General features: G+C 36.0%; 1 protein-coding gene across 1 annotated transcript in view; it reads right to left on the bottom strand.

The window, feature by feature from the left end:
* Positions 1–24,667, bottom strand: part of drosha (drosha ribonuclease III) — a 49,749-nt gene that overhangs the window by 13,553 nt on the left and 11,529 nt on the right. Inside the window, 18 exon segments of the mRNA XM_048170307.1 lie at positions 3,227–3,384; positions 4,384–4,428; positions 4,698–4,768; positions 7,536–7,638; positions 9,671–9,770; positions 9,949–10,008; positions 10,194–10,254; positions 10,337–10,475; positions 11,118–11,225; positions 13,408–13,515; positions 13,728–13,827; positions 15,641–15,765; positions 20,296–20,465; positions 21,301–21,372; positions 22,177–22,258; positions 22,539–22,610; positions 23,706–23,792; positions 23,887–23,973. Of these exon segments, the coding sequence (XP_048026264.1) occupies positions 3,227–3,384; positions 4,384–4,428; positions 4,698–4,768; positions 7,536–7,638; positions 9,671–9,770; positions 9,949–10,008; positions 10,194–10,254; positions 10,337–10,475; positions 11,118–11,225; positions 13,408–13,515; positions 13,728–13,827; positions 15,641–15,765; positions 20,296–20,465; positions 21,301–21,372; positions 22,177–22,258; positions 22,539–22,610; positions 23,706–23,792; positions 23,887–23,973 (1,748 nt within the window).

Genomic DNA, 24,667 nt, shown 5'->3' with positions numbered 1-24,667 from the left:
GAAGTCTTTATTGATTTTTGTAAAGTGAATATAAGATTAACTTTTATATTGTTAGTAATATTTCAAGGCATATACTTGACTGAAGCAATAGCCCAAATGTGAATAAAAGCCTAAATTAAATCTGTTTAGCGTATAAAGCAATCATGTCTCTTCAGGAGTAAACCATTCAATCCATATGGATTAGTTTTACGATCTCTTTATGAATTTTTTGAAATGTCAAAGTGGTAGTTGCGCAGCTGTCAATGTAGGACAGAAATCTCTCAGATTTCATTAAAAATATCTTTGTATTCCGAAGATGACCGAAAGTCTTATGGATTTGGAACGACATGCGGGTAATAAAATGATGACAGTATTTTAATTTTTGGGTGAACTAACCCTTTAAGTTTAATTTATTATGTTGATATGATAATATATGTTGGTGTATTATCCATACCTCATTTTTTTTTTAGATAAATCATGTTAAAATGTAAGCATTAAATATGATACATTGACATTTATTCAATACATTTATTTGAATATCTATAATTTATTTATACATTCTAAACCCTGCTTTTAACCCCTGGATAGAGAAACATTTCATACTTGTAATTCAGAAGTGGGGTTAGCACTGATTTTACCCAGGGTTATAAAACACTGCTACATTGCAAGGATAGCACTGCTTCTGCAGTGTTAATCCCGCATTGCAGTGCCAAACTTTTAGCAATGCAAAAGATAAGATGTTGGAATGTTACTTGGTGATGGAAACATGCCCAATCAATGACACTGACACTGCAAATATGCAAACATTGACCCTGGATTTAGGAATGTACAGTGTGAAACAGCAGCTTATGAGTACCCAGGATTAATTGTTTACCCCAGGTAAACTATGAGCAGTGTGAAACGTGAATCAAGATAGCCCAGGATTCCATTTACCCAGGGTTTAGAGTGACCCAGGGTTAACCAAGTGTGAAAAGTCCAATTGAGTGACAACTGATATTTGCATTTTATGCAAGTAGTCTATAATAATGTTATAATGATCTAATTGATAAAAAAAAAAAAAAAAAAACAATTGGAATTTTTTTTTCAGACCATTATTTCACATGTTAGGCTTTACAGGGTATGGAGAGCTGGAGAGATATTTTAAAAGGTGCCCAAGAATGCTTTTTCACAAGATGTAATATAAGTCTAAGGTGTCTCCTGAATGTGTCTGTGAAGTTTCAGCTCAAAATACCCCATAGATTTTTTTTTAATTAATTTTTTAAACTGCCTATTTTGGGGCATCATTAACTATACCCTGATTTTGGCAGCGCCGCCCCTTTAAATCGCATGCTCCCTGCCACACGAGCTCTCGACTATATTACAGTGCATTTACAAAGTTCACACAGCTAATATAACCCTCAAATGGATCTTTACAAGATGTCCGTCATGCATGCTGTATGCATGCTTCAAATTATGTGAGTAAAGTATTTATTTTGATGTTTATGTTTGATTCTGTATGAGTTTGAGGCTATGCTCTGTGGCTAATGGCTAATGCTACACTGTTGGAGAGATTTATAAAGAATGAAGTTGTGTTTATGCCTTATACAGACTGCACATGTTTAAAAATGAAAATAGCGACGGCTCTTGTCTCCGTGAATACAGTAAGAAACGATGGTAACTTTAACCACATTTAACAGTACATTAGCAACATGCTAATGAAACATTTAGAAAGACAATTTACAAATATCACTAAAAATATCATGCTATAATGGATCATCTCAGTTATTATTGCTCCATCTGCCATTTTTCGCTGTTGTTCTTGCTTGCTTACCTTGTCTGTGCACAGATCCAGACGTTAATACTGCCTTTCCTTGTCTAATGCCTTGAACATGGGCTGGCATATATGCAAATATTGGGGTCATACATATTAATGATCCCAACTGTTACGTAACAGGTGGTGTTATGTTGAGATCCGCGTGTTTTCCGGAAGTCTTTTAAACAAATTAGATTTATATAAGGAGGAGGAAGCAATGGGGTTTGAAACTCATTGTATGTCTTTTCCATGTACTGAACTCTTGTTATTTAACTATGCCCAGATAAATTCAATTTTTGATTCTAGGGCACCTTTAACCAAGCTAATAGTTGCAGGTCAGCTGTATTACATGCAGAAGAACACACACTTTTCACAAAGAAAGCATGTGTTGGAATTATGTGATGAATTTGGGACAATGAGATACTTGTTCAACTGCTCGTTAATGCAAATATCTAATCAGCCAATCACGTGGCAGCAACTCAATGCATTTAGGCATGTAGACATGGTCAAGATGAACTGCTGAACTTCAAACCTTGCATCAAAATGGGGAAGAAAGGTAATTTGTAAGGCAAAAATGCCTTGCTGATGCCAGAAATCAGAGGAGAATGAATCGAGCTGATAGAAAGGCAACAGAAAAATCAAATAACCACTCGTTACAACTGAAGCAGATGGGCTACAGCAGCAGAAAAACACACTGGGTGCCACTCCTGTCAGCTAAGAACATGAAACTGAGGCTACAGTTTGCATGGGCTCACCAAAATTAGAAAATAGAAGATTGGAAAAAAAGTGGTCTGGTCTGATGAATCTCGATTTCTGCTGCGACATTCAGATGGTAGGGGCAGAATTTAGCATAAACAACATGAGAGCATGGATCCATCCTGCCTTGTATCAGTAATTCAGGCTGCTGCTGGTGGTGTAATGTTATGTGGGATATTTCTTGGTACACTTTGGGCCCCTTAGTACCAACTGAGAATTAAACACCACAGCCTACATGAGTATTGTTGCTGACTATGTCCATTCCTTTATGACCACAGTGTACCCATCTTTTGATGGCTACTTCCAGCAAGATAATACACCATCTCACAAAGCTCAAATCATCTCAAACTGGTTGCTTGAACATGACAATGAGTTCACTATACTTAAATGGCCTCAACAGTCATCAAATCTCAATCCAATAAAGCACCTTTGCCTTTAGGATGTGGTAGAATGAGAGACTCATGTCATGGTTGTGGAACCAACAAATCTGCAGCAATTGCATGATGTTATCATCTCGATATGGACCAAAATCTCTGAGGAATGTTTCCAGCACCTTGTTGAATCTATGCCATGAAGAATTAAGGTAGTTCTGAAGGCAAAAGAGGGTCCAAACTGGTACTAGTAAGGTTTACCTAATAAAGTGGCCAGTGAGTGTAGATTATATACATTATATCATTACAAAGTCATTGAAGCACTTACAAGGTGAGGTGGTTGAAGCCCACTGTTCTCAGAGTGAAGGCCCGTGCGAGGAGACGGACATGAGTGAACAGCACTCCAATAGCGTCTTCAAAATTAGTGAGTTTCTGTAGAACTGGAGATGACTCGATCAACTGCCTGTCTGTCAGTGGCTCCTGCACCTAAACATACAGCAGAACATGAGTGTGTGATCTGTGTGCTTTCATGCACTAAATAATGTCAGTAGTTTATACTAAAACTTATAATAAAGCAATAGTTCACCTAAAAAGGAAAATTGTGTCTTAATGTCTTTCAAAGACTTTCATTTATCTAATAGTTTTTAATATTTTCTCTTTTTTGTCCATCCATTAAAAGTCTAGGCAAACAACATTTTCAAGTTTTAAAATGTTCATAGATGAAATCCATATGAATTAGGCATTTTTATTTCAAGCACCCCGTTATTTCCCTGTGCGTCAAGCACGTATGTTTGAGCTTCCATTTGTCTCTCCTCGGACGATTTGGATTACACTGCTCAATTCATATGGATTCCTTGTATGATGTCTTCATGTACTTTTTGAAGCTTGAAAATTCTGCCTGAATGGATTTTCAATGGATTGACAAACATGATGAGAGAACATAAAATCAAAATATCTTATGAGTTTAGAGCAAATGAGAAATTTGATTTTTGGGTAAACTGTCCCTTTAAATAGCCAGGCACCAATGAACATTAGCAAATATTTTAATAATTATATATATATATATATATATATATATATATATATATATATATATATATAGAGAGAGAGAGAGAGAGAGAGAGAGAGAGAGATGGATAGATGTAGCGCATATAATAATGTATATATACATTATTTTTTAATGTAAGAGCAGGCACAGCCATTTTGAACTTGAATGTGTGAGGCTTCTGTTCTCAGCCACTTCTAGTTATTTTATCTGTACAAACAAGAATGCATTATGTTGCTTAATATTGCACAGTGTTATTTGTTATCATGGTCTAATTTACCATCTTAAACATAACACCCTGGTTTGTAGCACAATTAGTTTTAGAATTTACTGCACTTTATTCTTCTTCTAGATATTTACCTAAGTATCTGATGATGTGTATGTATGTGTCTGTCTTACACTGGTGCATGACAAACATTCAAAATCAAGTCTGCTCACACCTGTAAAGGATGAGGTGGGTAGTTGAGCCAAACATCCCTCAGGTCCTGAAGACAAACAGAGAGGAAATTAACTGAATAAAAGATGACAAAGTCCACTTGAGAAGAATCTGAGTATATAAGGGACAATTCAGACATCTATGATAAAACATTTATCACATGCTGGAATAAAGATTGACTCATGGACTTTTTTGTGGTATTGTATGCGATGCTAGGGACAACACCATTTGTCTAACAGGTTCCCTGTAACAAATTCATCAGGTACACACACACACACACACACACACACACACACACGCACGCACACACAAACTCACCTCACTGTTGAACAGTAGTCTCCCAAAGAGTTGCTTGGCTTCCTCTAAACCACCTTCTAGGTAAACAGCCCCTTTTTAAAAAAAAAAAAAAAAAAAAAAAAAAAAAAAAAAAGAAGAAAGCAATTACACAAGCAAATCAAACTTAAGATCAAGTTTACTCAAACAAATTAATCAAATACACTATCATTCAAAAGTGTTGAATCACTTATTTTTTTAAAGAAATGATACATTTATTTAGCAAGAACACATTCAATTGATTAAAGTGACAGTAGAGAGACTTATGATGTTTAGATTTCTTTTTCAAATAAATGATGTTCTTCAAAGTTTGTTCAATAAATAATCCTAAAAAAGACATTGTATTATGGTTTTCACCCTTCGTTAAGTAGCACAACCATTTTCAACTGTAAAAAATAATAAAATGAATGGGTACCAAATAAGATTTGATTTTATATGGTTTTAGAATGTTTTAGATCTGGTATTAGAATGATTTCTGAAGGATCATGTGACACTAAAAGCTGGAGTAATGGAGCTTTGCCTTCACAGGAATAAATAACATTTTAAAATTATATTAAACAAAAGATTTAAAATTAAAATATTATTTTAGAATTTTTTTTTAAAATCGACCATTTCTGACCAAACAAATACAGTCTTGATGAACATAAAACTGTCTTCTTTCAAAAACATTAAAGTATAGATCTAAAAGCTTTTTTTTAATTCTATGAAAGGTGAATATTCGTTTGCTGCGGAAATGACCTTACTATCTTTAAACAGATTAATTAAGATCAATTAAGACTCTCTCTCACTCATCCAAACTTCCATATGAGTTCGGTGTATATATAATGTGTAAATACAAATTAAACCCAGAAGTGTTGTTAACCTAATGCATCATGTTACCTGGCTAATTTTTTAAAGTCCTCCTATGGTGAAAATCAAGTTTTTAATTGTTCATATGTGTTCATATATGGTGTTTTTACCATGCTTTAAGACAAACCATGTGCATATTCATAAGTCAACACCAATGCTGGGAATTTTCTCTTAAACTGCAGTAAACCAAAGACAGTCTCAAACCCGCAGTTTGAAATTTAACCAATCACGTCAACGTGCCGGCAGGCTTTAGCATATCATTAACTGACCGCGTAAGGGAGTCTTATGATTATCCCGGTAATATCCCGGGATATTTTTCTGTTGATATGAAAAATCAGGTAGATTTAGCAATATAGCGAGTGTATGATGAATATTACGGTGTTATGATGAACTATATTCCTTTCTCCACTGACGTTTTGAGTTGTTCAAAGCATTTCTAAGGATACTGATTGTTAGAAGGCAGTTGTCTGACTCACGAATGTGAACATGGTTTGTGTAACATTAGCAACACATTATTAGTTGTTTGATAACATAGTCAAGCAAAATGCTCTTCATATTAATTACCGTTATGTGTCCAACGTTGTAAAAAGCGATACCATTATGCAGCATTTACCTCAGTAAGTTGACCGAGTGGATCTCGTCTGAGCTCGTGCGAGTGAGTGGAGGCGGGGCTAATTATCATATTCATAGAGGTTTAACAAATCACTTTTTGGCAAGGGAGGAGGTGGAGGAGTTCCTGAAGACCCACTGATCCATAAAAAAGCACATCTGTGATACTACCAAGACACCTTGACTTGAATTTTGATATTCAACAGTGCTTTGATCTGCCTGCATTGACACCATTTTCTTTAAGAGCTGCTGTGCAGCCAAAATTATGTACCAGTTATCACTGTAAAGCTGCTTTGACACAATCTGCATTGTAAAAAGTGCTATATAAATAAAGGTGACTTGACACCTCTGAGCTGATACCACACACAACCCTCAAAACCACTGTGACAACCTGCATATCCATCAGACACTGAGAAACTCATCCTTCAGGCCTCTTGATATTTCCTACAACATTTACAAGAAGTGTCTAAAAACACTGAAGCACTGACCTAGTATGGCTTGGTCTGTGTGATGTTGTTTTTATATTTTCTCGACCTATCTGTCTGGCACTTCAATAATACAGTAGTGGAGTGGTTTTCAATCATGGTTCTGGGGAACCACCACTCTGCATATTTTGTATGTCTCTTCACACCCGATTCAGATTATCAGGTTATTAGGTAAGAGCTCCATAACCTGAACTAAGGCTCCATTCAGACTGCAGGCAACAGCGGCCCAAATCTGGGGCCACAGATTTTTTTATTTTTTATTTTTGCTCATACAGACTCAGATCTGTTTTTTTTTTTTCATAACAGTGTGAAGAGCACAAACCACATAGAATCTGATCTTTTCGATTCTGATTTGGGCCACTTCCATATGTGGTCCTGAATCAGATACAGGTCTGATGATTGATAATGTGACCTCGGTCTGAACAGTCATATATATCGGAATTCATTCAACTTTTACATCGCTCTAGATTTTACATTCTAGTAGTTCTTTGGTCACACTGTGAATAAGGATGATGATAGCAAAGTTAGTCAGTGGAGGGATGGTGAGCTGTAATATTCATAAATATTACAGTGACAGCTCTATACAAACAAAAAACATGAGGAAAAACTACGAGAAAAACTTTGCTCTCTTTCTCCTCATCTGCATCGTCCTTTTCGCCAGCACACAAATTCGCTGGCTTCACATCACCTTATAAATGAACGCATAAATTTGGATTTCAGTAACCTCCATTTACTTCAGTATAATTCCATGCTGCGCGCCATCTTTGCTATAAACAAATCAAGTACTTTCAGTGACTTCATGTCAAGAGCAACATTTCGACCTCAGGGTGTTCAAATACAGTATGAAACAGACAGACATCATAAACGAGAAAGCACTAACCTATCAGCGCTTCAAAACAGTTTGCCATGGCGTGTCGGAGGTCTGATTCTCTGCACAGGTCCGGGCCGTGAGCATATAACATGAACCGATCCAACTCCAATTTCTGGGGATCCAAAACAATGATAAAGACTAAATAAACACAAATATGAAATCATGTGCTAAAAACACTCACTGTGTGCCTTCCGGGATTGATGTGTTGTCCGTTTCAAAATACCATACTTTTCCAAACTCAAATTCCCAGACTTCTCTGTAGATTTTTCAGACCATATTTAAAGGGTTAGTTCACCCAAAAATGAAAATTCTGTCATTCATTACTCACCCTCATGCCGTTTCACACCCGTAAGACCTTCGTTAATCTTCGGAACACAAATTAAGATATTTTAGTTGAAATACGATGGCTCCGTGAGGCCTGCATAGGGAGCAATGACATTTCCTCTCTCAAGATCCATAAAGGTACTAAAACATTTAAATCAGTTCATGTGAGTACAGTGGTTCAATATTAATATTATAAAGCGACGAGAATATTTTTGGTGCGCCAAAAAAACCCAAAATAACGACTTATATAGTATTGGCCGATTTCAAAACACTGCTTCAGGAAGCATCGGAGCACAATGAATCAGTGTATCAAATCATGATTCGGATTGCGTGTCAAACTGCCAAATGGCTGAAATCACGTGAATTTGGCGCTCCGAACAGCTGATTCGACACACTGATTCATAATGCTCCGATGCTTCCTGAAGCAGTGTTTTGAAATCGGCCATCACTATACAAGTCGTTATTTTGTTATTTGTTATTTTTGGCCCACCAAAAATATTCTCGTCACTTTATAATATTAATATTGAACCACTGTACTCACATGAACTGATTTAAATATGTTTTTAGTACCTTTATGGATCTTGAGAGAGGAAGTGTCATTGCTCCCTATGAAGGAGCCATCCGATTTCAACTAAAATATCTTAATTTGTGTTCCGTAGATTAACGAAGGTCTTACGGGTGTGGAACGGCATGAGGGTGAGTAATAAATGACAGAATTTTCATTTTTGGGTGAACTAACCCTTTAACTTCTGATAAATGGTTTTAAAATCCAACTGTTAAGATATATGTTACATTATGACTATGTATGCATTTATTTTGCAAATAATTGCCGGAATATTGTAGCTAGGTATTGTAGCTCATACAGACCAATTAACACCAAAGACTATTTCAATGTGCAGCATTTTACTGAAATTGCAATGTAAAACTGCAGGATTACAAACACAGTATCACTGTTTACATTTATTTAGGAAATGTTATTTTTAGTAGGATATGCTATCCAGTATAATAATGTTTGATATAATAAATAATTTCATCGGTAAATTTATAGTATCAGACATTCACTCCATCCAAGACCTCACCTATAAAATATTCACTCATACAGCATTACTTTACATTTTTTTTTAAAGCATTACATTCATTGTATAGTACAGATATCTGTTAATAGTTATTTAAATCGAATATCCTGTCAAAACCCAGAAAAATATACATTTTTATATACATTTTATATAAATCAGGTCACTCTTCCACCGGAACTAGACTCACGTACAGCCGTTACCGGAAGCCTGTGATTATAGTTTATAAAGTTATAAATATGGATATTTTTCTTACAAAAACACATCGCTTTGCTTCAGAAGGCCTTTATTAACCCCCTGGAGCTGTATGGATTACTTTTATGATGGATGGATGCACTTTTTTGGGCTTGTGTTGTCAAAAGTACCAACTTTGGTACCAAGTCGGTACTGAAATTTAAAAATGTGATGATACCAGCATTTCCATCTAGCATTTTGAGTGCTGTTGAGCGGATTCTTAAACACCTCTGATTGGCCATTGTGTTCACGCGCTCAACAGATAAGTCTGTGATTGGTTCCAATGATCAACACTTCAAAAACATGTTGTAAATAGAAATCTTTGATGCTCTTCACAGAGCGCTTACAGAGATGCACGTCTTTCTGTGCTCACGGTCAAAGGAGTATACTCTGAAAGGATCACATGCTCAATTGTGCATGAAATGGAGAGGAACATGGAAAATGAAGCATATCAGGACCTTTATTACCCTTTCTTTCCAAAAGCACAGCTTTGAACATCTAGTAAACAGTCACCTTAGCAAGCATAGCCAGATGCTGATTCTGAACAATTGCTGTGCGATATGTGGCGAGTCCTCCCTCCTCCAGACTTGGGAACAGGTAGTAGAGATGCACACTGTAAAAGAAAGACAAACGATTGGCAGACAAATGAAAGCTTGAGAGAACAACAGACTGCAATTGCAATCTGTGCAAAAGCCCTGAAATCATAAGATAAACTTCAAAAGCAAAACTCAGTGAGACATGCTTTCTGTAGCAACAGATTTATAGCAATGGTGAAAGGTCAGAGATCTCACCTGGTCAGGAACTCAACAACTGCATCACCAAGAAACTCCAAGCGCTCATTATGATTGATTCTGTTAAAGAGACAGGGATCGCACCTTTACAAAATCCACCTATTTGCTTGGTTGAGTTGTTATAACAGTTATACTGCCTTTTCATGAACAAAATGTAAAAATTAGATTTTATCATAAATGAACACAAAATGTACAGTTACAAACAAATTACTTTCATTAAAAACAAAACAACAACAACAACAAACCTGGAGGGTGATGGGTCATCCTGGCCCAACCGTGACATAATGTTGATTAAGGTGTTAATTCCTAGTAGAAAAGGGACAGAACTGTTAGCAGAGTAGGACTTCTTCATAAACGCTCTCACATACATGAACAGAGATTTGCTAACCTTTTTTCCTCATGTACATATGATGCACTTTCCGGTCTCCATATTTGGGCTGGCGTATGCCACAGTTGGATAGAGAGTTGCGAGCATGGTCAGGATTCATCCCGAAATTAAGGTGATGACTGGGGTGAGTCATTGCCAACTAAGCATGAAAGAACATCAAAAGAAAAACAAAGTGAGAAATTGAATTACAATACATGATGTGAATCACAGTACTGGCTGTTGAACACAGTATGCTATAATGACCTTTTATGACCATTAATTAAGCAAGGCTACATGCTAACACATAGTTGTAGCTACATTGCGCTAAGCACCCAACAATGTATGGAGAACTGAAAACTGTTCTGCAGGATCAAAGACTTAGAGTAAGTATTTGATAGACTACTATAAAAGACTACCAATATAGCAAAAACAACCAATATAGTACTATTTTGTATTTTTACAAGTTAGTCTTTTCTAAGCATTTTTTACATTTATTCCAAAATAACTATAAAAATGCAGTAACAAATTTAATATTTTATGTACATTTTATTTGTTAACTGATGTTTGGCTTATCTTTTTAACAGTCAGCTTATTTTTGAATTTTTTATCTTTTTATTTTCAGTTTTTAGTACATAGTTGTCAGGTAAATGTACCCTAAATTGATGAGTTGTTTACATTTGAATTAGTCTTCCCTTCAATACCATTTTGTAGGAGGATATAATGCCCAAGAACTATGAAGACATTTTCCAGGATATGCCAAAAACACACAATATTCCAGGATATTCTTTACTCTTTCTCTCACCTGCAGCAGGCATCGTTCCTTGAACATGTATCCGATCAGCTTGTCCAAATGCATAAGGCACTGGTGGTAGCGGATGTGGTGGGTGAGAACTGGCAGCATCATGGCATGCTGCAAAAAAACAAAACCCTCTGAACACTCTTAAAGCAACAGCATGTGTGAGAAAAGTGTTTTGCAGAACTGAAGGTAGCATATGTATAGATTCCTCATGCGGCATCACGTGCTTTATAGAATATAAATTAGGGATGCACTGATACCATTTTTTAAGGACCAAGTACGAGTACCGATACTTTTTTTCTAGTATTATTAATTTTTTTCTAGTATTATTAATTTCTCTCTCTCTCTCTCTCTCTCTCTCTCTCTCTCTTTTTTTGATGATGTTGCAGTTTTCCAAGCACAACACAGTGAGACTAATGAACGTAGGACAGCTTCTTTATTATTACTCTAATGAAAAAAGTAATATTTTTTATGTGCTTGTCACAAACTTAAAGAACAAAAATTTCAGTGTCCAATAACCTTCAAAGGGCATAATTACCCATATATATATAATATATAATATAATTACAAACAAATTACTAACAATACAGCAAATACTACAGAGATAAAAATTAAATAAACTTGTTTTTCAGACACAGTAGGTTTATTTACCATGTATACATTTATTTAACATATTTTGTAGTTTTATTAACATTAATGACAAATATAGGCTACGGTCCCTTTAAGACCGAATCCATGGATACTGACACATATCCTGTTTTCACCCAAATGTTTACGTCCACATAAGCCATAACCGACTGTATGTACGTGAGATACTCCACACGATGGGCATTTCGAAAACTATGTGTGCATTTGATCATTCAGGCGTGAGGAGAACCGATTGCGCGCTGTCTGAGAGAATGGAGATCGCGCGCAAGAAAGAGAGAGCACGCGAGAGAGAGTCATTCAGCACGATTCCGCCTATTCCACCTTCACTATTCGATAACAAATTGTGATTGAAAGCATGCAGTTCGCAATGTGTGTGTTGTCCTTATTAATTCTGAAGTATTTCCACACCTCTGAGGCTGACATTGTTTCTGCTGCTGCTGCCGCCGGTGTCTCTGTGCACGGATAATTCTGTCAGTTACGTCACGTGAGGTATCGGTCTTTGGTATCGGGGGTATTTTTACGAGTACGAGTACAAGTACATGAGCTTGGTATTGGGCCGGGCCGATACCGATGCATCCCTAATATAAATACATTTGTTGTGCTTCATGAAATTACAAACCTGGGGCTTCATGTATAAAGCTTTCCAAAGATTTTATCCTAAAAGTGTGCTTACGCACAAAAGCTAGTATGCCAGAATCTGCAAAAAATTCCCTTTATAAAACCCAGTCAGCGGAAGATCGTGCATAAATGCATCTCCACCCTGTCTCCTCCCCAAAATAACCATATATGGAGCTTACAATGCCTAGTTTTACTATGCATAACACATAACGCATATCATTTCCATGCATATTCCCATCCACGTGATACCATGTTTAACTGTACAACACAATTTGTTAATTGCACATTTACAGTTGTGATTAAGAACACATGAAATATCTGCAATAAAACAGAATAAAAAAATATTAATGGACACAAATATTTGGTAATACAGAAATTGCACATCCAGATCATTATTTGTGCTTTGACATAAATATTTAGTGCACTGATTTAAATATTACTCACTTTACAGTTTGTCACAGATTTTCACAACAACCTACACTCCATATGATGTGAAATAATAATTTAAAGCATTTTAAGCCCGGAACACAACAAGCTGACGGCGTCGAACTAGTGCCGACGAAAGCAGACTGCGGAGTTGGCTCACGTCGGCAGTGTCTGGGTCCAAACCGACGCTCGACACCCGCAGGTGGCAGTAGCTGAATAGCCAATCAGAATTATCAGATGGCCCGACTGACCGACGAGCTCCGACGCCGATTCAACATGTCGAATCGGCTGAAAAAAAAGCCGACAAGGACCAACTTAAGTCGACGGTGCGGAACACACTGAGAAAACTTAGTTGGCCGACGAACAAAAACTGCCCGACGGCCAACCGTTGACTTGGTGTGTTCTGGGCTTTAGCATAAAGCTGCAAAATGTGAAAAAAAGAGATCTTAATACACTTTTTATTAAAATCGATGCTAATCAGTGCTCGCCACACATCTTAAACTCAAATGAACATTCAAATGTGCACTTTAATCTTGAGAAAAACCCAAAGTTTGATTTTGACAGCCCAAGCTCACACTGTGTGTGTGGTGGAATGTGTGTGTACCTGGCAGACATCAGAGCGGATCCCAGTCTTCCAGAAACCCTGACTGCTGAGCTCAACTGTGACCTCTCTTCTCATCGTATTCTTCTGCCTGATCTTCTGTAGCGCTTCCTGTAAATCACAGTTTTTGGACTGTGTACTTTAAACTGCTCATGTACTTTAATGCACAGCCTTGATGTGTTTTTTTTTTTCTGTTTCTTTTTTTTTAATTTCTATAAAAAAAAGAATATCATGCTACCCTTCCATAATGGCCATATTTTATTATTTTAATGTGTTTTAATTAGCTATTTCTAAATACACAAACAACACATGCAGACACTTACCTCCCTTTGCGTTAACTTCTGTTTGTCAATTTGTTTAACCTTAGGGCTATTGGCCAGCAGATGCCGCAATTTCACATAACTCTTCCACAACTTTTGATACCTGCAATGAAAGCAGTAAGCAGCAGTATTTAATCCATTTCATCATTATATTATTATTACAAGCATTATTCATGACACTCCTGGGCAAAAAAAGGCCAAGCCCATATACAGAATTCAAACTAACAAATGTGTGCGTGTACAAAACTTTCCAAAAATAGTTGGGGTGAGTGTAATTGTCAAATCACGAAGGCTACCATTTTATAAAATAAATAAAAGTGTTTCAGAGTGAAGTGCAACACAAGCAGCTCATGATTTTCAGTGTCTCGGAGCAACTCGGTTCACAGTAAATGCAGCCCCACACAAACGAAATGTTCCACAGGTGCATTTGAAATAATTGTTCATGGTTCATTGAAAAAGCATGAAAAAGCATTGCTTAAACCCTTTCCAATAAAGATCTATAAAACCTATTTGGATATTACAAAATTATCTTTAAATACAATATCCTGAAAAAGGGACATTTCTTTTTTTATATTTCATTTTATTCATTTCATCATTCATTTCTTTTTTGAAGTTTAGTGTATAGCAAACTAAGAAAATCAAAGCCATGTCAAAGTTGTGTTCCAAATTTGAAGTCATCACAAAAATTAAGCCCACTAAAAAGGATTTGAAGTATCATTTTCAAGGTAACGCAATGTCAAATTTCAAACGTTTTTCACAAAATTAATTTTGAGTGTTTATGCTTTCAGAAATTAAAGCATGCCAAGTGTCCCACTATCGGGACACTGACAGTTAACAAGCTAAATGCTTAATATATCGCAATCAGAATATATGACAAAATAACCATTTGACATTTTAACAAGCTCAGTAAACCTTGTTTTTTTTTTTGTTTTTTTTAAATTAAAATCACATTTTAAAATTGCAATAGCTATTAGATTCCCCCTAGTCAGCTAGACTAGTCCACTTTTTTGCACATTAATTTTTGCTTTATTTAACAAGGTTACATTCAAATTACTGTCATGTTAATGTTACATTTTAAAAATAATCCATTATTTCGAAAACTGTATAACTGGAGCGGAAAACAAAATCATTTAATTTTACATGAATTTGTGGAGCTTGCGATGGGCTAAAGAGAAATATACACTCAGAAGATGAGCTTACTTACAGGCTTGGTATACTACCAGTTATGAGGGACAATACAGGTAAGAAAGTATATACGGGTTCAAAGGGGAAGCATATATATATAACTATTAATTACCTATTTTTCAGTGGCATTTGGTATGGGAATTGACCGTTTGATTCATATAGGCTATCTCAAATGGATACACAGTTTTTAACTGTCTTCTAGAGGTTTGTTAGACTAGTCAGATGGAAAATTTTTGTTTAAACTTTAATGAAATTAGCTGTTGTGGCACACATTCCTAATTATAAGAAACACTTCAGAAAATCCTTACCATCAGAAGTTAATAGAGTTGTCAAAAGTACCGCCTTCGATACCTATCGGTACTGAAATTTTAAAAATGTGACACTTTGAGTGGATTTGTAAACACCTCTGATTGGCTACAATGACTGGTCCACGATAGATGCCCGCTTTCAAACACTCCCGTGTGTATCTGTGTAAGCGCTTGGTGAAGAGCTTCATTGACGACTATTTACAAACGTTTTTACAGCGTTGATCATTGAAGCCACAGACATATCCGATGAGCCGTGAACACAATGGCCAATCAGAGGTGTTTATGAATCTGCTCAACAGCACTCAAAGCGTCACATTTTTAAAATTTCAGTACTGACTAGGTACCGAAGTCGGTACTTTTGACAACTCTAGAAGTTAAGCTAAGAAGCAAGAAGAGAAGTGGCGAGAGCTCTGTCACACTTACTGTGGGTCTCCGGCATAGCTAAGCTGAGCGGGTCGGATACCAAAATGCACAATGATGGGGAAAGTGATGACACTGGAGTTGAACTGCTCGCGGTCTAACTGGTCAATCCTCACAGAGCTGGGTTTCTGTGTGAGTACAGGCATGCACATAAAAACACATTTAAAGTTGCAGTCGATGACATGTTGCAAACTGCGCCATAAGAGCACTTTAGTAAACACCTTTTTCCTTGAAGCACCGTGAATGACGTAATCGAGTCTCCCTACACTCTCTCTCATATTCTATTCTATTATATATTAGTCAAACCAAAAGTTATTCTACGTTTTTGATATATTTTTTACTAGTGGGTGCAGGACACTATAGTTCATTTATGTAAGTGAGGGTAGCAAAATAAAGTTAAAGATGCTCTAAGTGATGTCACGCGTTTTTAGGCCAAAACATTTTTTGTCACATACAGCAAACATCTCCTCACTATCCAATAGCTGCCTGTCCCCTGAACACACTGTAAAGAAACGCGGTCTCTGTAGTCGCCACAAGCTCCGAAAGCGGCAATAAAAACAAACTGGTGCAGCCTGGACCACAAAACATAATAAACATGCTACAGCCAATAACCGACAAGAATGATTTTAAATGTGCATTCATGACTGTTTCAGGAAGCACGGAGGGGAGGAGGAGGGAGGGTCTAGCTAGCCTCTGTTTTGTTTGACAACACTTCGAACGTCAACAGTAAATTACTCCACCCAGGATCACTTAAAGCACCTTTAACTGTGACATATTATACCCAAAAATTCTTCATACAGTGGACTAGCAGTAAAACTGATAAAAATTTGGGGCCAGACATTTTGACCTGACCATGTTTTGCTTAAGTGTTATCTGACATAATTAAGATGAATTTTTTTCTGACACAGTTTAACTCTGAGATCTTGACATTTTATTACCATTTTTTTTTTCTTTACTATCGTGAATAAACTGTATTAATGAATGAAATGTTCATGGTGTCTGAATACATTTTAGTTTGACTGTATAATATAATAATATATATATATATATATATATATATATATATATATATATATATATATATATATATATATATATATATATATACACACACATACACAGTCCAGTCCAAAAGTTTGGAACCACTAAGATTTTTAATGTTTTTAAAAGAAGTTTCGTCTGCTCACCAAGGCTACATTTATTTAATTAAAAATACAGTAAAAAACAGTAATATTGTGAAATATTACTACAATTTAAAATAACTGTGTACTATTTAAATATATTTGACAAAGTAATTTATTCCTGTGATGCAAAGCTGAATTTTCAGCATCGTTACTCCAGTCTTCAGTGTCACATGATCCTTCAGAAATCATTCTAATATGCTGATTTGCTGCTCAATAAACATTTATGATTATTTTCAATGTTGAAAACAGTTGTGTACTTTTTTTTTTCAGGATTCCTTGATGAATAGAAAGTTCAAAAGAACAGCATTTATCTGAAATACAAAGCTTCTGTAGCATTATACACTACCGTTCGAAAGTTTGGGGTCAGTAAGAATTTTTATTTTTTTTGAAAAGAAATTAAAGAAATGAATACTTTTATTCAGCAACGATGCATTAAATCAATCAAAAGTGGCAGTAAAGACATTTATAATGTTACAAAAGATTAGATTTCAGATAAACACTGTTCTTTTGAACTTTCTATTCATCAAATAATCCTGAAAAAAAATATTGTACACAAATATTTTGTACAATTGTACACATTAAATGTTTCTTGAGTAGCAGATCAGCATATTAGAATGATTTCTGAAGGATCATGTGACACTGAAGACTGGAGTAATGATGCTGAAAATTCAGCTTTGCCATCACAGGAATAAATTACTTTGTGAAATATATTCAAATAGAAAACAGTTATTTTAAATTGTAATAATATTTCACAATATTACTGTTTTTTACTGTATTTTTAATTAAATAAATGTAGCCTTGGTGAGCAGACGAAACTTCTTTTAAAAACATTAAAAATCTTAGTGGTTCCAAACTTTTGGACTGGACTGTACTGTATATATATATATATATATATATATATATATATATATATATATATATATATATATATATATATATATATATCAACAAATAGTTCTAAATTTCACAATCAGTTTTAATTTGATTATCATTCACAATGTGTGGGGTAAGTGGTTGTAGTTCATTCCCTTACTGAAATAGTTATTTTTGTATTTTTTACTTCAAAAGTTTGTAATGTTTTGATTCAACACGTAGCTGGTTGACTTAGGGTGTGTCTCAATCAGCTCCCTACCTTCCCAAGTCGTGAATCAGTATATTGTGTGCACAAATTCAGGTCAAGACAGTAAGGACCCTGGCTCACTACACATTGGGACACTGATGACTATTTCCGGCGACATGACAACGTCCTCATAGTACAACATCAGTACTGGTCTTTATAAACAATAGCAGAACTGATATCTTTCTGATTTTTTTAATGTTATTTTAAGTACAATATGATAAATACTTTACTTGTTACATATACATGCAATATTTCATCCATAAATAAATGATAAATGTTAGCTAGATTACAGTTGTGGCCAGAATTATTAGACCCCTTCATAAATATGATCAAAGATGACTCTAAAAATAAATCTGCATTGTTTATCCTTTTGATCTTTAATTTATAAAATTAGCAAAAATCAAACCTTTCATTGAAGGAAAAGAATTGAAAGTGGGGGGGAAATAACATTATGAAATAAATGTTTTTCTCCAAAACACGTTGCCCACAATTATTAGCACCCTTTTATTCAATTCTTTTTGCAACCTCCTTTTGCCAAGATAACAGCTCTGAGTCTTCTTCTATAATGCCTGATGAGTTTGGAGAACACCTGAGAAGAGATCAGATACAATTCCTCCATACAGAATCTCTCCAGATCCTTCAGATTCCCAGCTCCATGTTGGTGCTTCTTCTCTTCAGTTCACTCCACTCATTTCTTTAGGGTTCAGGTCAGGGAACTGGGAAGACCATGGCAGAAGCTTCATTTTGTGCTCAGTGACCCATTTTTGTGCTGGTTTTGATGTTTGTTTTGGATCATTGTCCCGACGGATGATCCAACCACAGCCCATTATAAGATTTCTAGCAGAAGTGGTCAGGTTTTGATTTTTTATCTGTTGGTATTTGATAGAATCCATGATACGATATATCTGAACAAGTTGTCCAGGACCTCCAGCACAAAAATAGGCCCACAACATTAAAGATCCAGCAGTATATTTAACTGTGGGCATGGGGCACTTTTTATCCATGTGTGCACCAAACCCATCTGGTGGGTTTGCTGCCAGAAAGCTCTTGTTTTAGTTTCATCTGACCATAGAAGCTTGTCCCGTTTGAAGTTCCAGTCTTGTCTGACAACTGAATATGCTGGAGATTGTTTCTGGATGAGAGCAGAGGATTTTTCTTGAAACCCTCCCGAACAACTTGTGGGGATGTAGGTGCTTTTGATAAATTTTTTTTAGGCTTTCTGAGATTCAAGACTCAACTAATCTCTGCAATTCTCCAGCTGTGATCCTTGGAGAGTCTTTGGCCACTTAAACATTCCTCCTCACCTCCTCAATCATTAGGATGATTTAGACACATGTCCTCTTTCAGTCAGATTTGTAACATCTTTAGTTGATTGGAACTTCTCAATTATTGCCCTGATAGTGGAAATGGGGATTTTCAATGCTTCAGCTATTTTCTTACAGCCACTTTCTATTTTGTGAAGCTCGACAATCATTTGCTACACATCAGAACTATATTCTTTGTTTTTTCTCATTGTGATGAATGATTAAGGGAATTTGGCCTCTGTGTTTCCTCATGTTTATACTCCTGTGGAACAGGAAGTCATGGCTGGCCAATTTCATGTTCATGATCACCACGGTGAGCTAAAATTTTTTAAATATGAATAGGAATATACTTCAGAGATATTTTACTCATAAAAAATTCTAGGGGTGCTAATAATTGTGGGCAATGTGTTTTGGAGAAAAACATTTATTTCTTAATGTTATTTTCCCCCCCACTTTCAATTCTTTTCCTTCAATGAAAGGTTAGATTTTTGCTAATTTTATGAATTAAAGATCAAAAGGATAAACAATGCAGATTTATTTTTAGAGTCATCTTTGATCATATTTATGAAGGGGTCTAATAATTCTGGCCACAACTGTATGTTCATTACCTGTCTAGCGATGTATGTTTATTCTGAAATATAAATAAATAATGGTTTGCATTAAAAAACAACAACAACAACAACAACAAAAAACTTTCACATGTCGTTATGTGCAGAACTTCCGTTAAGGGAACATAGTGAGCATTGATGCCCCATGATTTTCACGGAGCATTGTGGGACTTTTCAGGCAGCGAACATTTCAGTGCACTAGTAAGATTTTGCAATTGAGACAGACCTTAAAATGGCTGCCTCCCTAAGCAGTGCCCTGACTACTGAACTAGGGAGCTGATTGAGATGCACCCAAAGACTTTAAGATCCCTACAGCAAAAAATGAATGAAAAAAAAAAAAAACTTCTCAGACCAACTAAACTGAAAAAGTGGGTGGACATTAATGCATTCTTTTGTCTCTCCTGATCTGTAATCATGACATTTTTGTGTAAATGTGTTTTACCATGCCAGGGTTGGTGACAATCATGCCCTTGCACTCTTCAGCATATTTCTGCCACTCCAGCTCCTCCCACTGTAGCATATTGGCAATCTCCTCTTCGGGAACCAGAGGCGTGCTGCTGCGCAGCAGATACAGCAGCACCTGGTGCATTGACAGCACCTCCTTTCCTCCATCTGACACACAAGCAGAAAGAAAAAACCCACTGTAAAATGGATTGTAATTTTATAAAAATTATTTAAAAATACCTTGTGTGGACATGAACATATTAAGCTGCATTGTCAACCAAATTTCAGTTTGAATAAAACAATGGATTTCACTTCACAGTTCTTCTCACCCTGATATCATTTGATCTTGATTTACTTTCCTCAGTAGAAATCGAAAGGAGATAATACAATGGTGTATATAATAGTAATACAAAAACTTTGACTGTAGCCTGAGTTTTGGGAAGCAAATTAGTGCTGTGGTCAAAAATCCTAGCGAAAATCAAGCCTTTTCTCTCTGCAAAACACTTTGAACAGATCATTCACCTAATTAATCTAACTCATCTAAACTACTGTAATAATATCACCATCCATGAACCAAATAGGTCCTTGAGATCCTGTAATCTTGGAGAGGTGATCGAGCCCGTTATTGGTCCTAGTCTATGGAATAACTTACCAAGTTTGGTTAGAAACAGGTATAATGTTCGTATTGTGTTCTTTTGTATTGGTTTTCCATTTTCTCAGATTTTATTTGTATTGTACAGCACTTTGGGTCAACTTTGTTTTAAAAAAAAAAAAAAAAAAAAAAAATATCAGTCAATCTAATTAATGTCTTTTAACTGGTTAGCAAAATTACATTGTTCTTTAAGTTTTTTAGATCAGCCATCTACCAGTTATTTGGCATCTGTATATGAGGAAACATTCTCTTTCAGCTGTAGTGTATTTGCCCGCTATCACAAGATATATGACTGACACAAACACAAAGCAACATCAGTCAAATGGAGAGAGGGCCATTTAAAAAACTCACCCGGGAGGAACCGAACAAACCGTGGCATGAAATGAAACCTCTGACAACCTGAGGGGCCATTTTCTTCAGGACCTGTATGACAGCATATATTACTATATTACTATATATTATATTATTGTGGTGCAAAACTCAGTTCCCTGGAGGGCCACAGCCCTATAGAGTTTAGTTCCATCCCTGCTCCAACACACATACCTGTAGTTTTCAAATAAAGCCCTTGGTATACTTCAATTATTTTTTTTTTTACACTCATGCTAGTGTATGCTCAGAGTCAAACGCACAGTCTTGGAAGTATACTTCATTTGACTAGTATGCATACACAGGAGTTCGACGCATGCACAGTTTTGAGCAATCTCTCACCATGAGTTACAACCCATGAAAACATCTTTATTATCTTTCATGCTAGAGTTGTACAAATCTTTGCACAATCTCTCATCTATGTAGGCCTCCATTGTTACTGTAGGTTGCATACATTCCAGTCTGTTCTGTTTATGCAGTTTTTCTTCAACGACCTTGTGAATCTATACCCCCAGGGCATGGTTGCCACCTTGTGGATAAACGAAATAGTACAAAAAAATTAAATGCGCATGTGCGACATGCGAGTACAAGTACGCGTGGTTATAAAAATCCAGTGGTGCACGTACAGTGTGCGCATACGATTCTGATGACGAAATTCACATTACGCGCACTGTATACGTAATATGTGTGACCCAAAAGTGAACTATAATTTGGGCTTAAAAGGACTTGATTAGCTGGATCAGGTGTGTTTAATTAGGGCTGATTCTAAACTCTGCAGGGCTGTGGCCCTCCAGGAACTGAGTTTTGCACCCCTGGCATATAGTGTATTTGTGTATAGTTGTGTGTGCATGTGCACATTACCGGTGAGGTTCCAATCATACAACTCCAAGATGTCTTTAAAGAGGTACGAGGAAAACAGCTCCAGGCCTTTAATGCAGTAGTTCTGGTCAAATAAGAGATTACAATAGCATTTGGGTCACTTCACCTGTGCTAGAAACAACCAAGATGTCTAAAGTAGCATTCAAAATAATATTAAATTACAAAGGAAAAATTAAATTGCAATAAAATTAATTTTCATTAACAATTGTTAACAGTTAAAAGTGTCAAAATATGTTTCTCTCAGTATGACAATGTTAATCATATATATTAATAGTACAAATTATAACAACAATTATAAACACATCTGAAGATGTGGAGAGTGTAAAATTTGGGGTGCCACAGACCTCAGGTGACATCTCTTCTATAAAGTGGATGGTGTAATCGATGTTGAAGCGAATAACCCGACACAAAGGGATCTAAAACGAGGAGGAAAACACAATACACGTGATGATCAATGAACAGTATCTGTGGAATGTTGTCGTTTACAACTGAACAGTGTTTTTCCTCAATCAAAATCCACAATAATCCACTCAACAAGGGAAATCTATTAGGTGAGACATTCATAAAAGTTTATGACATTTATTCATTAATTTTCTGCAATTAGATATACTCCAACTTTCTGCTCAAAATACCAAATGAAGTGCACTTGTTTTCTGAAGCCACAAGACATGTCATCAAGAGGCTGAAATTTACAGGACATCCATATAGCCATAGCAATTTACTGTAATCTGAAATTTAATTCACGGATAAGCTATTCAGATATACCACACAAAAATGTGTCATACCAGGTTTGATGTCAATGATGCTGAATGCCATCATATCTTGAAATTGAGTTGCTTACTTTATTATTTAAAATGTCCAATCAGTAATTTTCACATTAAAAGGTTTTACCCCTAAAGAAATGAAAAGTAAATATATGATAGCACCTGACCACTAAAATACTACTTATTTTACCTCAATAAACATGGTACATATGACATGTGCACTACAGTCTTTTGCAGACAAATGATAAATTACAATCTACTCCTCACAAAGAGGCAAGTGATTTTTCTGAAAATCTTCCCTTATGCCAAGGTTCTCAAATCACTTGCACACTTCTATATATGCAAACTTGGCAAGTCCCTTTGGGCACAAGGCATGCAAGAATCAAAAAGCACTGCAAACATTCTGCATAAACATCACCTTTTGTGCTCCTCAGAAGAAAACAAGTCATACGAGTTGGAAATAGCAAACAGATGAGTGAATGATGAACTAGAACATTAAAAGCTATTTTAGCTGTTGGACTACTGTTATAAGCAGAAAAACCTATGTGTTGCTGATGTAATTTCTATTAGTGAAGTTTGCTTTACTGACAGTTACACCATGGTTCATCTGCTATCCTTATTATATCATGTTCAGGTTAACACAGACAAGGTTGGATCCTTTTTTTAACTACATAAACCGCATAAGTAGATAATGTGGTAATCTAGTTATGTGGTTGGAACACAACCGTGCAGAAGTCGTATGCTTACATTAGTAAGTGGTGTGTGTGAAAAGCAGGAAAAGCCCTCAAACAGGTACTCATGATCATCATACTCAATAACCGTGGGTCGATCTGTCTGAAAGAGAGAGAGAGCAACAGTTACAGTGAATGATAGAAATTATGAAAACAGAAAAAGAAAAAAAAAATTAGATGAATTTGTTGAAATCTACCAGGAAGTTGGTAGGTGGGGACACGGTTATTCTGTAGTGGAACAGCTTGCCGGCATTGTTACTCATCGGCCGACACTCTTTCACCAGCTGTAAGAGAGAGAGAGAATCACCAAACTAATTAGCTTGATATCCCAGACTGATGACTATAATACCAAGAACTGAGCAATTATGATAACTGTAATCACCAATATGTCTAGAATTTACATTAAAATATTGCATGTCATATTCTTCATATACCTGTGGCGACACATAAACAAAATGAGAACTGTTCCTGAATGATTTTATTTGATTTATACACCAGTGAAAATCAAAGTCAACAATGTCTTGCATCAGACATTAATGAAAAAAAAAAAAAATTGACCACATAAGTGAAATCTGACTCCTGCTGCTGCTGCACTGTGCTGTGACTCTGTAGCTCAGTTTATAATTGTAGCATACATTCATCCAACTGAACGAAATAGATTTTATTAAAAAGCAAAACGATAATGGGTGCAGTGCCCAAGTAATTTAATCAGTATATGGCCTGTATCACTGTCACTGACTACCACAGCAAGCCTAGCTGTCAGGACGGAGAACTTTCAGGAACAGTTTCATGACTGTGACCTCCAATTTCCTCTTTAGTCCATTGTCTGGCTTTCATCCATACCTGCAGTTCCCTGCGAGTCTCTCCTTCTTAAACGGTGTTGAACTTAAAGGGATGGTTCACCCAAAAATAAAAATTTGATGTTTATCTGCTTACCCCCAGGGCATCCAAGATGTAGGTGACTTCGTTTCTTCAGCA

Source organism: Megalobrama amblycephala, linkage group LG20, assembly GCF_018812025.1.
Source record: "Megalobrama amblycephala isolate DHTTF-2021 linkage group LG20, ASM1881202v1, whole genome shotgun sequence".
NCBI classification, from domain to species: domain Eukaryota; kingdom Metazoa; phylum Chordata; class Actinopteri; order Cypriniformes; family Xenocyprididae; genus Megalobrama; species Megalobrama amblycephala.
The sequence above is the reverse complement of the archived record's forward strand: the minus strand, read 5'-3'. Positions and strand labels throughout refer to the sequence as shown.